The 12313-nt window shown below is 38.3% G+C and overlaps 1 protein-coding gene across 3 annotated transcripts; it reads right to left on the reverse strand.

Moving 5' to 3' along the window:
- Nucleotides 1-456: 456 nt before the first annotated feature.
- On the reverse strand, nt 457-2167 carry LOC9326401 (putative 57 kDa heat shock protein). 3 transcript variants are annotated; one of them, XM_021011237.1, is made up of 5 exons: nt 1925-2166; nt 1410-1754; nt 1272-1301; nt 1092-1142; nt 457-995 (listed from the first exon to the last, which is right to left on the reverse strand). In XM_021011237.1, the coding sequence occupies exons 1-5, from the start codon at nt 1950-1952 to the stop codon at nt 634-636; spliced, it is 816 nt and encodes a 271-aa protein (XP_020866896.1). In that variant the 5' UTR covers nt 1953-2166; the 3' UTR covers nt 457-633. The 3 variants fall into 3 exon arrangements, with proteins under 3 accessions (XP_020866896.1, XP_020866898.1, XP_020866899.1); XM_021011239.1 differs by having other exon boundaries at nt 457-959; nt 1410-2167; XM_021011240.1 differs by having other exon boundaries at nt 1410-2167.
- Nucleotides 2168-12313: the final 10146 nt, after the last annotated feature.

Here is a 12313-nt window from a genome sequence, read left to right on the forward strand (position 1 = left end):
TTTAGTTTGATTTGACACATGATTAATAATAAAGATTTTTAATAATACAAGGAAAAAAAATAGATAAGGTGAGAGAAGAAAGTACAACGGTCAGTCGAGAGTATGGTTTCTGGTCATTTATTGGTAACTGTGTGTATATATATATATATATATATATATATATATTTCGACTGGTAAAAAAAAATAGTACGATTTTAACAAAAAAAAAAAAAAATAGCGTACGTATGCGAATTGTTGGTGAAGTTCATTTGGTGCTTCCCTTATTAAGCACAATCTGTGGCCCTTTTTGTAATTTTATACGGTACTGTATATCCTCGGCAATTAATGTTTTTTTTTTTTTTGTAAAATCTCTTTGCAATTTAATTTAGAAAACTACAGTATAATAATATCAAGACTCTTAAACGGATAAAGCCATAATAAATTCTCCAAATATTAGATAAACTAAGTTTTTGTGGCTTTTTGGAACATAACCAAAGTTGATTAAAGTATTAAACATAAAAACGACCGACATATGGTTCCACCAAAATAACGACATCGACCATACAATCCCTAACGAAAAGGTCCATTCTCCAGAAGGCGAAAATAAGAAACAGAATTAGGGCTTCGTCAAGAAACACAACATCGATCATCAAATCAAACGGGAGGGATTATCAAACGAATCACACCGTTCTTGGCGATGGTTTTGATCCGACGGCTAGGGATGCTGATAAGAGTATCAAGCATAGCCACGTCGCCAGAATAGAACCGACCACCTGAGTCGTGGCTAACGGCAGGAGCTTCACCAGTCACCATCACTCTCCCGTTCGTAACGGAGATGGTGAACCTGTCTTTGGGAACGCCTGGCATGTCTACACGCACGTATAGGCTGCCGTTTTGGAGCTTCTTCGACTCATAGGCCATCTCCGATCCTTGAAGCACACATGGGTGTGGCTTCAACACCCGACCCGTTAACGTCGGGTCTGCTCCACATATATCACAACAATTAAAAATATTCCCTACGTATAGAGATATGTAACTATAATAATTTAACTCTGTAAAAAATGAATATAATTATAACATAAGCTCGCGGTGAAGGAAATATATGTGAATACCAAAGGGGTCCGAGGCATGCGGAAATTTGTGAGGACCATAGCTACGAAGATCTGTGACCACAAATAAGAGAAGACAAGCATTTTAGGTATGTTATTTACAAAAATTAGTGAAGTTAAATCAAGATACGAAAATTAAGTTGGTGGGAATGGCACATCGAATAAAAAAAAAGTAATACAAACCATCTCGGAAATCTGGGCCACCAAGAAACGCTGTCATAAACAAATTCAAACGAAATTTTATCAGAAAAAAAGACACTTATAAATTAAATGACTGAATAAATAATTTTTTAGAAGAAAAAAAATACAAAAAAGAATTACAGATGGAGGAAGAGCGATTTGAAGTGCTCTGTCTCTTGAAGAGGAGAAGCCTGAGAACGCCGTCACACATGTGGGAGGTGAAGTTGGAGATTGAGCAGCATTTGCAGACGAGCCCTGTAGCGGTGAGGTAGATCCGAGGAGAGGAGTCGTGTTTGTGCTCCTTCGGTGCTTTGGCGGAGATAGACACAGTTTTCCTCGTCGGATCAATCGTAACCCTCACGCCGTCGTCCGGAACGCCGGGAAGGTCAATCCGAATGAACATCTCCTCGTTCTCAACCATCTTGAACTCGGTGAATCCTTTTGGCCCATCTGCCAGAAACTGGTTGTTAATCGCGTAAAACCCATCTGCTCCATCCATCAACACCAAAACAGACATAAAAAGAAAAATCAGCGAGTCATTGTGAGAAATCTGACGAAACTATAGTAAAGGGTTTCGCAAAAAAAAGAAAGAAAAAAAAAACTATGGTAAGAGGGAAAATGCGAATGAGATCTGATTATGGTTTCAAAGATCTTACCGTCAGATGTAAGGACAGGGACGACCATGATTCAACGACAAGAGAGCAATTTTTTCTGAGTTTTTTGTTTATCAAAAAAAAAAATTACAGTTTTCTACAGCTATTCTTTAGGGTCTGTGCTCATTTATACTCTTAGCATTTAGGGTTTTTGGAAGAGATGGGCAAAGAGGAGGGAAGCACTGAGTTGTCATATGAAAACGACAAATAATAAACGACAAATTTGGGATCTCTCTTACGTTTGCGATTTGCTCATGCACCAGTATTAAACACGTGTCGTCCTCTCATTTGTGAATCAATTTTTTCACTTTTACTTTTATATGGTGTTTTTTTCCGTTGTCTCCATATTTTATGTAAGATTTTACAAATGAACGTAATCTATATAATATGATAAGTTAAAAAAATGTGAGATAAACCCAAAACAAAGTTATAAAGAAACAGATTCACCAAGATAAATTAATGTTTTGAAATATTTCCCTTCCTTGTACGCCACATTCATTTTCTTACTTTAATTTATAGCACTCCCTTGTCATATGTGATTTGATTGTCTAATCATGATGTAATATGTGAAACAGTCTGAATTTTTTCTACAGTTTGTTAATAGCTTTAATATATGGTCAGTGTGGAATCAACAACAATAAGAAATTGTCTACACTAATTCTGACAAGAAATCGTGCCTCTGGAAGAGAGACAAACATCCTCATGAATATCAATACCGTTCGAACAATATTTTTACATGTAAATTTGGCTTTGAATTCTTGACAACAACATTTTAAAAGAAAAAATTGATGAGTCTTGTTGAGCCTCGTATCAAGTTCAGCTATTATATCAAGATTTTTAATTGATCGATTTCTCCTTTTTGAAACCTGCCTCTATTTTTAACCTAGTGTTTTTCAACACTTTGATCTTTGTTTCAAAGTTTCTGAATTTCTTGTCAGATTCTTCAATTGTATCTCCCAACTTTTGCCTCTAATCAGTCATCACATTCGATTTTTCCGCCTTATATCCGGTTCTTAGGTTCAGATATTTCTTATCTCATTTTGTTGTCAGATGACATGATTTAATAGACAATTTCCTTGTGATGCAGAAAAGATCTCTCTATCATATCTTTTCTTCTCTGTATTATTGAAAATATGTTTTAATTTAGCTTAAAAAAATAAAGACATTTTTTCAGTTACGATGTGTCAAAAACAGGTTTGGAAAGGCAAGTGGTCTCTTTTCACCACTTTATCACATTAGCAGCGACGATCCATAGCGATGGAGTTCCAGATCTGTGTTGTAAACTGTGTTGTTCTATTGATTAATGAATGAGATTTCGATACATATATATACATGATGAGGGGAGACAAATCCCCATTGGGCTAGTAAACCCTAAAGCCCAAAAGCCCACTAAGTACAATATAGGCCGTCATAAGGAGAATCTTCAAGAACATGGGCATGGGCCTTCTAGGACATGGACATGGGCCTTCTAGAATATGCATAAGGTCCACGGTTATGGAGTCCTTCCAACATGTGGTTTATAACACTCCCCCTTGGATGACATAACCGTGTAGATGCCAAAGGATCTCAGTAATACGCTTGGGGATGCTGCCTCATTAAAACCTTACCAGGAAAACCCATTGGGACAAAACCATGGTTAAGGAAAAAGAGTACAGCACGTATTACTCCCCCTGTTTTGGTCATCCCTGCAAGTCCTTAAGTCTCCGCATTCCAATTTGATGCGTGAGCTTCCTCAATGTCGATGTTGGTAATGCCTTGGTAAAGAGATCGGCTGAGTTGTCGCTGGATCGAACTTGTACCACTCGAACTTCTCCATCCCTTTGCAAGTCATGCGTGAAGAAGAACTTTGTTAGAATGTGCTTCGTCCGATCTCCCTTGATGTAGCCGTCCTTGAGCTGAGCGATACAGGCTGTGTTGTCTCCTCATATGATGGTCTTTGATGTTGTAGTAGCTGCGCCTTGAAGAAGGCTGCCTACGTACCCTTGGAAGGGATCAAGCCACACGTAGTTCCTATCTATTGACCATGCCATAATCTGATTTTACCTGCATCAGCAAAACAAACTAAACCAAAGCAAACTAGACCTTCTTTGGTTAGATCAGTATAGAATAAAACCCAAATAAACAAACATAGGAAGAATAGAATTTAAAATTTAACCAAACCTTCCTTCAAACCTTTCTAGTGCCTTTGGGTTGATCATGAACTAAATTTAGGCAAAGGAGGTTCACGGCAAAACATATGTCTGGTCTAGTGTGGCTAGCCAAGTACATTAACGCTCCTATGGCACTAAGGTATGGCACTTCAGGATCGAGAACTTCTTCCTCATCCTTCTTTGGACCGAATGGATCCCTATCCAATCCGAGGCTTCTCACCACCATTGGGCTGCTCAATGGGTGGGCCTGGTCCATATTGAATCTCTTGAGTACTTTTTCAGTATATGCCTTTTGATGCACAAGGATTCCATTATTCACGTACTCAAGTTGCAATCCCAAACAGAATTTTGTCTTGCCTAGGTCTTTCATCTCGAATTCTTTCTTTAGATATTTGACTGTTTGGGCGATTTCCCCAGAGGTTCCAAGGATGTTCAAATCATCCACATATACTGCTATTATCACAAACCCTTCGTTTGCAAATTTCTTTATGAAGATACATGGACTGATGGGATCATTCTTATAACCTTCTCTGACTAGGTACTCGCTTAATCTATTGTACCACATGCGTCCACTTTGTTTCAGTCCATAAAGCGATTTGTTCAGCCTTATGCAGTATTGGTCTCGAGACCCTTTCTTATCTTTATCTTTGAGCTCAATACCCTCTGGTAATCTCATATATATCATCCAGTGGACTTATATAAATATGCAGGCATTACATCCATTAGCCGCAAATCAAGTCTTTTTCTTTATATAGCCAGACTTAGCAAAATTTAAATGTCTTAGCATCCACCACAGGGGAGTATGTTTCTTCATAATCTATCCCCGGTCTTTGTGAGAATCCTTGTGCTACAAGCCGTGCCTTATATCTCACGATTTCATTATTCTCATTTCTCTTCTTCACAAAGACCCATTTGTGTCCTACTGGTTTTTACATCGAATGGTGTCCTTAAGGTCGGACCAAACTCATTCCTTTTCTTAATGATTCTTAGCTCCACGTTTTATGGTCTTGTACCATTTAATCAATCAAGTCTTTGAGTGCACTCTAGTATAGACGTGGGCTCCTGATCCTCATTTATCTTATATGTTCCATTATGTTCCAGACATGCAAAATCATCTTATGTCGACATTTCTTATATGTTCCATTATGTTCCATTGGCGTCCCAAGCTACATTATATGGTACCTGTACCTTAGAGCCGGCCGGCCTTATCTCCATGTCTGGGATGGTTTCCTTAGTAACCTCGGATTCCTATTGCACCTTTCTTTGATTTTCGAGGATTTTTATCTTTGGAACCTATTGGTCTACCACGTTTCTTTCGTGTGTTAGACTCGGTAGCAATTTCATTGATTCGCTTTTGGATATCAATACGTACTGGTGCATTACAAGCTGGTATGTACGTTTTTGTAACTTTCTTTGGGTCAGCAAAGGAATCTGGCAATTGATTAGCTAGCTTTTCAAATGTATAATCTTATGGACCTCTGATTCTCATGCCAGAGTCCGAGGATCTTGCCAATTTAAGGATGTTTGATTTCATTATATTTCTTTTATTGCTTTACCCAGCTTGTTCGTCTCTCCACCTATAGTAGGAAATTCGGATTCATTCAAATGACAATCCGCGTATCTAGCCTTAAATAGATCACCCGTAGTTGGCTCTAGATACTTAATAATGGTGGGAGAATCAAATCCAACATATATTCCCATCCTCCTTTGAGGTCCCATCTTTGTTCTATGTAGTGGAGCAATCGGTACATATATGGCACACCCGAAAGTCTTTAGATGGGATATGTCTGGCTCATGACCCATGAGTAATTGGGATGGTGAATATCTATTTTCACTAGATGGCCTTATGCGTATAAGCCCTGATGCATGTAAAACAGCGTGTCCCCAAGCGGCTACAGGAAGCTTCGACCTCATGAGTAATGGTCGAGCTATCAATTGAATTCGTTTAATGAAGGATTCCGCTAATCCATTCTGTGTATGTACATGTGCTACGGGATGTTCTACACTTACCCCCATGGACATACAGTAGTCATTAAACGCTTGGGACGTGAATTCACCGGCATTGTCTAGACGTATAGTCTTAAGCGGAAAATCTGGAAAGTGGGCTCGCAGTCTTATTATCTGGGCCAATAACCTAGCAAACACTTGGTTTCTAGTAGATAGGAGACAAACATGCGACCATCTTGTCGATGCATCAATGAGGACCATACATATATCTCCTTGTATCCTTTCCATAAATTTTAAGGTCTCTTTATTTACCTTAGCCGGTGATGGCCTTATAATGAGTTTCCCTTGTGAACATGCTTCACACGTGAGATTCTTAGGGATAACTCTTTTCTCTTTTAGGGTGTGCCCCTTTGAATTTATCATAAGCTTACGCATCATACTATGACCCGGATGGCCAAGCCGGTCATGCCATAAAGTGAATTTCTCGATGAACTCTTTGTTCATTGCCATATTAGCTTCGATCATATCGATTTTAGCATAGTAGAGACCAGTGGATAATGCGGGTATAGTCTCTTAGGACTTTCTTATGTCCTTGGGTGATCTCAATTATATTTAGGAATTCTTTGTTCCCTTCACCCTTTGTTTCAATATGGAAACCATTCAATCTTATATTTTTGAAACTTGACAAGCTCCTCTTCGAGCTGGGTGAATATAGGGCATCGCTTATTTCAAGATGCGTGCCCTTTGATAAAAGTATATGGGCTTGACCATGGCCCTCAATAAGACTAGCTATACCCGCTATGGTGCTAATATTGGCATTTTTCATTATGAGATTTAGGAAAATATCTCTTATCTTTTGTGTGGCTCCACTATCCACCACAATTATGTTCTTGTCCTCGGCCATTTCTTATATGGACAAGAATCATGTTCTAAACATAAAATAATATAAAATAAATTCAAGCAAATAACAATCAATGAACACATAAAATGCAAAGAAAAACATAGAGGTTTTGATGTCGAAGTAAGATTTATCAACTTGATTCTTTTATGCAATCAGAAGTTTCATACTCTATTAGATCATCTTGATCATGTTCACCATCTTTATATACCAAATGGGCTTTAGGATTCTTCCCTTTTACACTCTCTTGATAGAGGTCACAACGATGTTTGGAAGTCCTACATATCTTAGCCCAATGGTTTCCATTCCATATCTATGGCATACTCATTTGGTCAAGTGTTGTGGTTTGGAAATACCACATCGTCCTCGCCCTCGACCACGGCCGGAATTGGGTCTACATCCACGGTTAAAGTGGTTCCCACGGCCGGATGAGTTATAGTGGCCACAACCACGTCCTTTCAATACCACATCTATGGCATACTCATTTGGTCGAGTGTTGTGGTTTGGAAATACCACATCGTCCTCGCCCTCGACCACGGCCGGAATTGGGTTTACATCCACGGTTATAGTGGTTCCCACGGCCGGATGAGTTATAGTGGCCACAACCACGTCCTTTCCATCCACCACGGTCACGGCCGTGTGGTCTATCACTTTAGACGTGGTTAGATTCTTTGGATTCTTTCTTATCCTCTGCGGCCTTATTGGCATTAGGTAATGGGGTTAATCTATGAGGTCGTAACTCACTGTTTTTATCTGTAAGTCATTATTTTTATTTTTTTTTTCATCTAGCAATAGACTCATCCACGGACTTATAGTCCTGGATTATGAGACTCTCAATAAGATGGTGGCTAATATTGTCTTGTATCTATCTTTCTCTCTTGGCATTCTTGCCTTATTAGATACATTCACCAAGTCCTTTTGACTTTAGGATAATCTTAGTATCCATTGCCCATTTTAAAATAATTATCTCCTAAGAGATTTAGGGCAGTAAAGTACAAGTTGTAATTCAACATCTACAAGGAAAAGTTTTGAGTCAAAATCATGTAATCGTTAGTGTCATGCGGTATTTGAGACCGAACCATGAATCGATTTACTTAGGGATTTGACTTTCCTCTTTTGCTTAGGATTAGATTTCCTCTTTTTATTAGGATTAACTTTTCCTTTTCCTTTTTAGGATTTACTTTCCTCTTTACTTTAGGATTAATTTTCCTATTTCTAAATATTTCCTAATTTGATTAGGGTTTTAGAGTTTTAAGATTTTCTATTTAAGATTTTAGGGTTTTTAGGATTTCCTATTTTATTTAGGATTTAGGGTTGTTGAGATTTCCTATTATTTAGGGTTTTGATATTTCCTATTTTATTTAGGGTTTTAGGATTTTCTATTATCCCTAAGATTTAGGATTTTAAAGATTTCCTATTTTCTAGGGTTTCCTATTTTATTTAGGGTTTTAGGATTATCTAAGTTATCTAGGGTTCATGCAATTTTAATTTTAGGGTTTCTAACAACTTATGCATGTAATCAATCAAAGAAACAATCAAATTAAAAACGCCCTAAGCAAATAATTTGCGTAACCCATGTAATTTGCGTAACCTATGTAATTTGCGTAACCCATGTAATTTGCGATTTTTAGGTTTAGATAATTAAAACTTCTCTAGCAACTTAGGCGAGTTTAGCTTAAGCGATAATCAAATCAACTTTTTCTAGCAACCTAAACGAGTCAAACAATCGGATCTCACAAGCAAAGCAATCACTTAATCAATCATCATTCGTTTTAGGGTTTCTCTTTGCTTAACTTTCAAATTCAATTGTTGGCTCTTTAGCTTTAGGGTTTTGATGTTACCTTTCACCTTATGGGGTTGTATGGACTAGAACCGGGAGCTAAAGACCTCGGTAACTCACGCTGCTGCAACGAACCGCAAACAGTACCACGATGAACAGTACCGCGATGAACAGTGTCGCGATGAACTGTGTCGGCGTGAACAGTATCGGCGATGAACAGTATCGGCGATGAACAGTGTCGGCGTGAACAGTATCGGCGATGAACAGTATCGGCGGTGAACAGTATCGGCGATGAACAGTGTCGGCGATGAACAGTGTCGGCGTGAACAGTACCGCGATTTTTAGGGTTAGGGTTGTTAAGAGCAAACTCGTGCTGATAACGTGTTGTAAACTGTGTTGTTCTATTGATTAATGAATGAGATTTCGATACATATATATACATGATGAGGGGAGACAAATCCCCATTGGGCTAGTAAACCCTAAAGCCCAAAAGCCCACTAAGTACAATATAGGCCGTCATAAGGAGAATCTTCAAGAACATGGGCATGGGCCTTCTAGGACATGGACATGGGCCTTCTAGAATATGCATAAGGTCCACGGTTATGGAGTCCTTCCAACATGTGGTTTATAACAATCTGATTATTGTATAGATTTTCCTTATAATATGTAGTTAGAAAGCAACATAATCAATTGTGTTTAGATATCTCCAACTACGATTTGTATGCATAGAACATCAAATTTTGGTTTGTTTAGAAAGATCCAAGCTTGGTTAGTTTGTATATATCAGGTTTTGATTTCTTAATTTTATTCTATAATTTGCTAGATTATTTAGTTTTTCCATGATTGCCAACATTTTAAGGATTTTTCCTTGCCGTTTTTTCAGAAGAGAATTCAAAACGAGATAAATTGATTGTGATAAATTATGATTAATTTCAGCAACTTTTTACTTTAATTTAGACAATAAACATCAGCTGGGTGAAACAATGTCGAGGTTGCTTGTGATCAATTCGAAAGCTTATTAGGATCTCTTGCCTCAATCGGACAAATCTTTTTGTTTTATTCACTTCTCTTGAGGAACAACATAAGCTAACTTCTCACACTGAAATCTTTGTCCGATTGAGGCAAGAGATGGATAAAATGAGATAATTAAAAGATATTGTTCCTCTTTGCACTGTGAAAGATTTTACCGTCTCATCCATCAAAGAAGACAACAATATCTTTTAATTATCTCATTATGCAAATATACTTAATATTTTTATAATTTTACTTCCCTCCCCGCCTAACCATTAATTGGACAAACATCTCGTATGTATAAAAATCCATAATGTTCCATAAATATCCAAACCCAAAATAAGATAAAAGAGTACAGTACCCATTGTTAAGCATAATAATTTCCATAATAAACATGAACTAAATTGAAAGATGGTGACAAATATTTTTGATAAGAGATCGTGGATAAATTCGAAAAGGGGGATAGTTTTTGAACTGAGAAGGGGGTAGTTAATTAATAAGGTGGATGACGCCATATGTTTAGCGATTACTTTAATCCAACGATTGTCATTGTTGATGCACAAATCACACATGTACGAAATGAGAATCTCTAGGGAAGTAAGAAGAGACTATTCTATTAACGAGCCCGAAACTTGGGCAAAATGAATAGGTTTACAGGGAACGATCTTGGCTGAATATTGAATCAGATGAGGTAGAAGTAATGGTCTTGAATCGGACGAGCTGAGAAGGTTGACGACGATCTAGATGCACTCTCTGCGTGTCAGCGGAAAATCCGGGCTTCATGACCAAACTTTCTATTTTGGTATTTATAGGGTATGACGCAGGGTATACCCCTACGTAAAATGATGCTTTTACCCCTTCAAACCCAACAAATATGTTCCCTTCCTTCAATGGGCTTTGCGATTGTAAATGGGCCTTTTCGCGCCGACCTCGCCTTGTTTAATGGGCTTCCATTTGTGCCGGGAAGAATTTGGTGTGAGCCCAAATTCATCCCTTAACAGCCATGCAGTCCGGAAGGGTCGATGGCGATCTTGCCTCTGTACTCACGTCCAACTACATGGCCGGAGGAGCTCGGCCGAGGAAAGTGACGCCACCGTCAGTGTGAAGTGGTCGCTGGGGACGCCAGGCTGCCCGGACATGTCAATACGCAGAAAAGACCGTCGTTTGGGAGCTGCTTTGATTCGTACGCATTCGTGAGTCCCTCCATCACAGACGGGTGCGGTATTGTGACCCGCCGGATCTGTCCAAAACGTATCACATAACATCGATCATTAATATTAATTATATCTTATATGCCTACGTTTTTAACTCTTTGTTCAGTAGTGTAATTGATATCATACACGCATACGAGAGAAGATCGCATGCATGATTCGTGAATAATGTGAAGATATACATACCAGTACTCCATTAGTACTATAAAATAACATCAATTAATAAGATATTGTAAATTCTTGTCATAATGGAGATTTTTGAAGTTTTGTTGTTTGTTTTTTTTCTGAGATATGGGAAATTCAGGTGAAGACCACACAGAATCCCTCTTGTGACACGTGTCAATTTTTTATTTGTAAATGTTCTGTACAATAGTACGAGTTAGGATGCGTGTTCGAGTTCGATTCTTATTTATTTTCCATCAGTTTCAACGAGACAATAGTTATCAAATCACATCATTTTGTTAACGATACAAACTGGTATTAGAGCAAAGAGGGTCGACTAAATTGGGAGACCAATATGTGCATTTCTAACGTCAGAATCCCTGCATAAGTCCCATAAAGCCCCAACTAGATTGTGTACTTTTTATCATTTAACACATCTTAGTCTCTTATGGCAGGACAGGAATTCTTCTATTCAGATTTCAGGCCAATAATATACAAGATTCAAGAAAGCAACAAATGATCTCTCGACTCAGAGACGGCTGAGCATAAGCAACACAGAGGAGACACCTGCAAGACCCAAAGAGACCATCCTTAATCTTGTAGGCAGTCTTGTCTAACTGAGCTATCCACATTGTAAAAGCATTTTTTCCCTTGGTTCTGTCTAACTGCATTCCAAGTCTTAGAAGAGGAAAAACCATTGCAAGCAACATTTTCCACATACCATTGATAAGAATCTTCCTCAAGTGGCTGCAATGGCAGAGGCACGGTTGAAGAAAGGTAAATATGCAGATTGATTTAAAGCCTGATCTGATCTTGGTGAAGGTAAAAGCCAAGATAAACCATCAATAGCCTTTGCGACGAGTGGGATCCTTAGGTTTCTGGGACCTTTTCACAAGTAACTCTATAAGCAGCCCTAGTGGAGTCCCAGAAGCTAGCTTTTTTTTTTTTTTTTTGAAAATAAAAGCTAGCTTTTTAAGCATTGCTTATTGATTTTGCATTTGATGAACTTCTCTGCTATAGGCCTTAAACGTAAGACAACTCTCCAATTCCACGTGTCATTGTTGCTTTCGTGGAGAAACCAAAAATTTGCAGCCGTGGAGAGATTATGGTGTTGCTTATGGTCAGCCGTCTCTGAACATTTGTTGCTTTCTTGTCCTTTTACTGTGGTGATCTGGGAATTGGCTCTGTCCAGGCTTCACTTATCGCCCAGAACTGGCATGAACTTATTATAGT

Source organism: Arabidopsis lyrata, assembly GCF_000004255.2.
Source record: "Arabidopsis lyrata subsp. lyrata unplaced genomic scaffold ARALYscaffold_1, whole genome shotgun sequence".
Taxonomy (NCBI): domain Eukaryota; kingdom Viridiplantae; phylum Streptophyta; class Magnoliopsida; order Brassicales; family Brassicaceae; genus Arabidopsis; species Arabidopsis lyrata.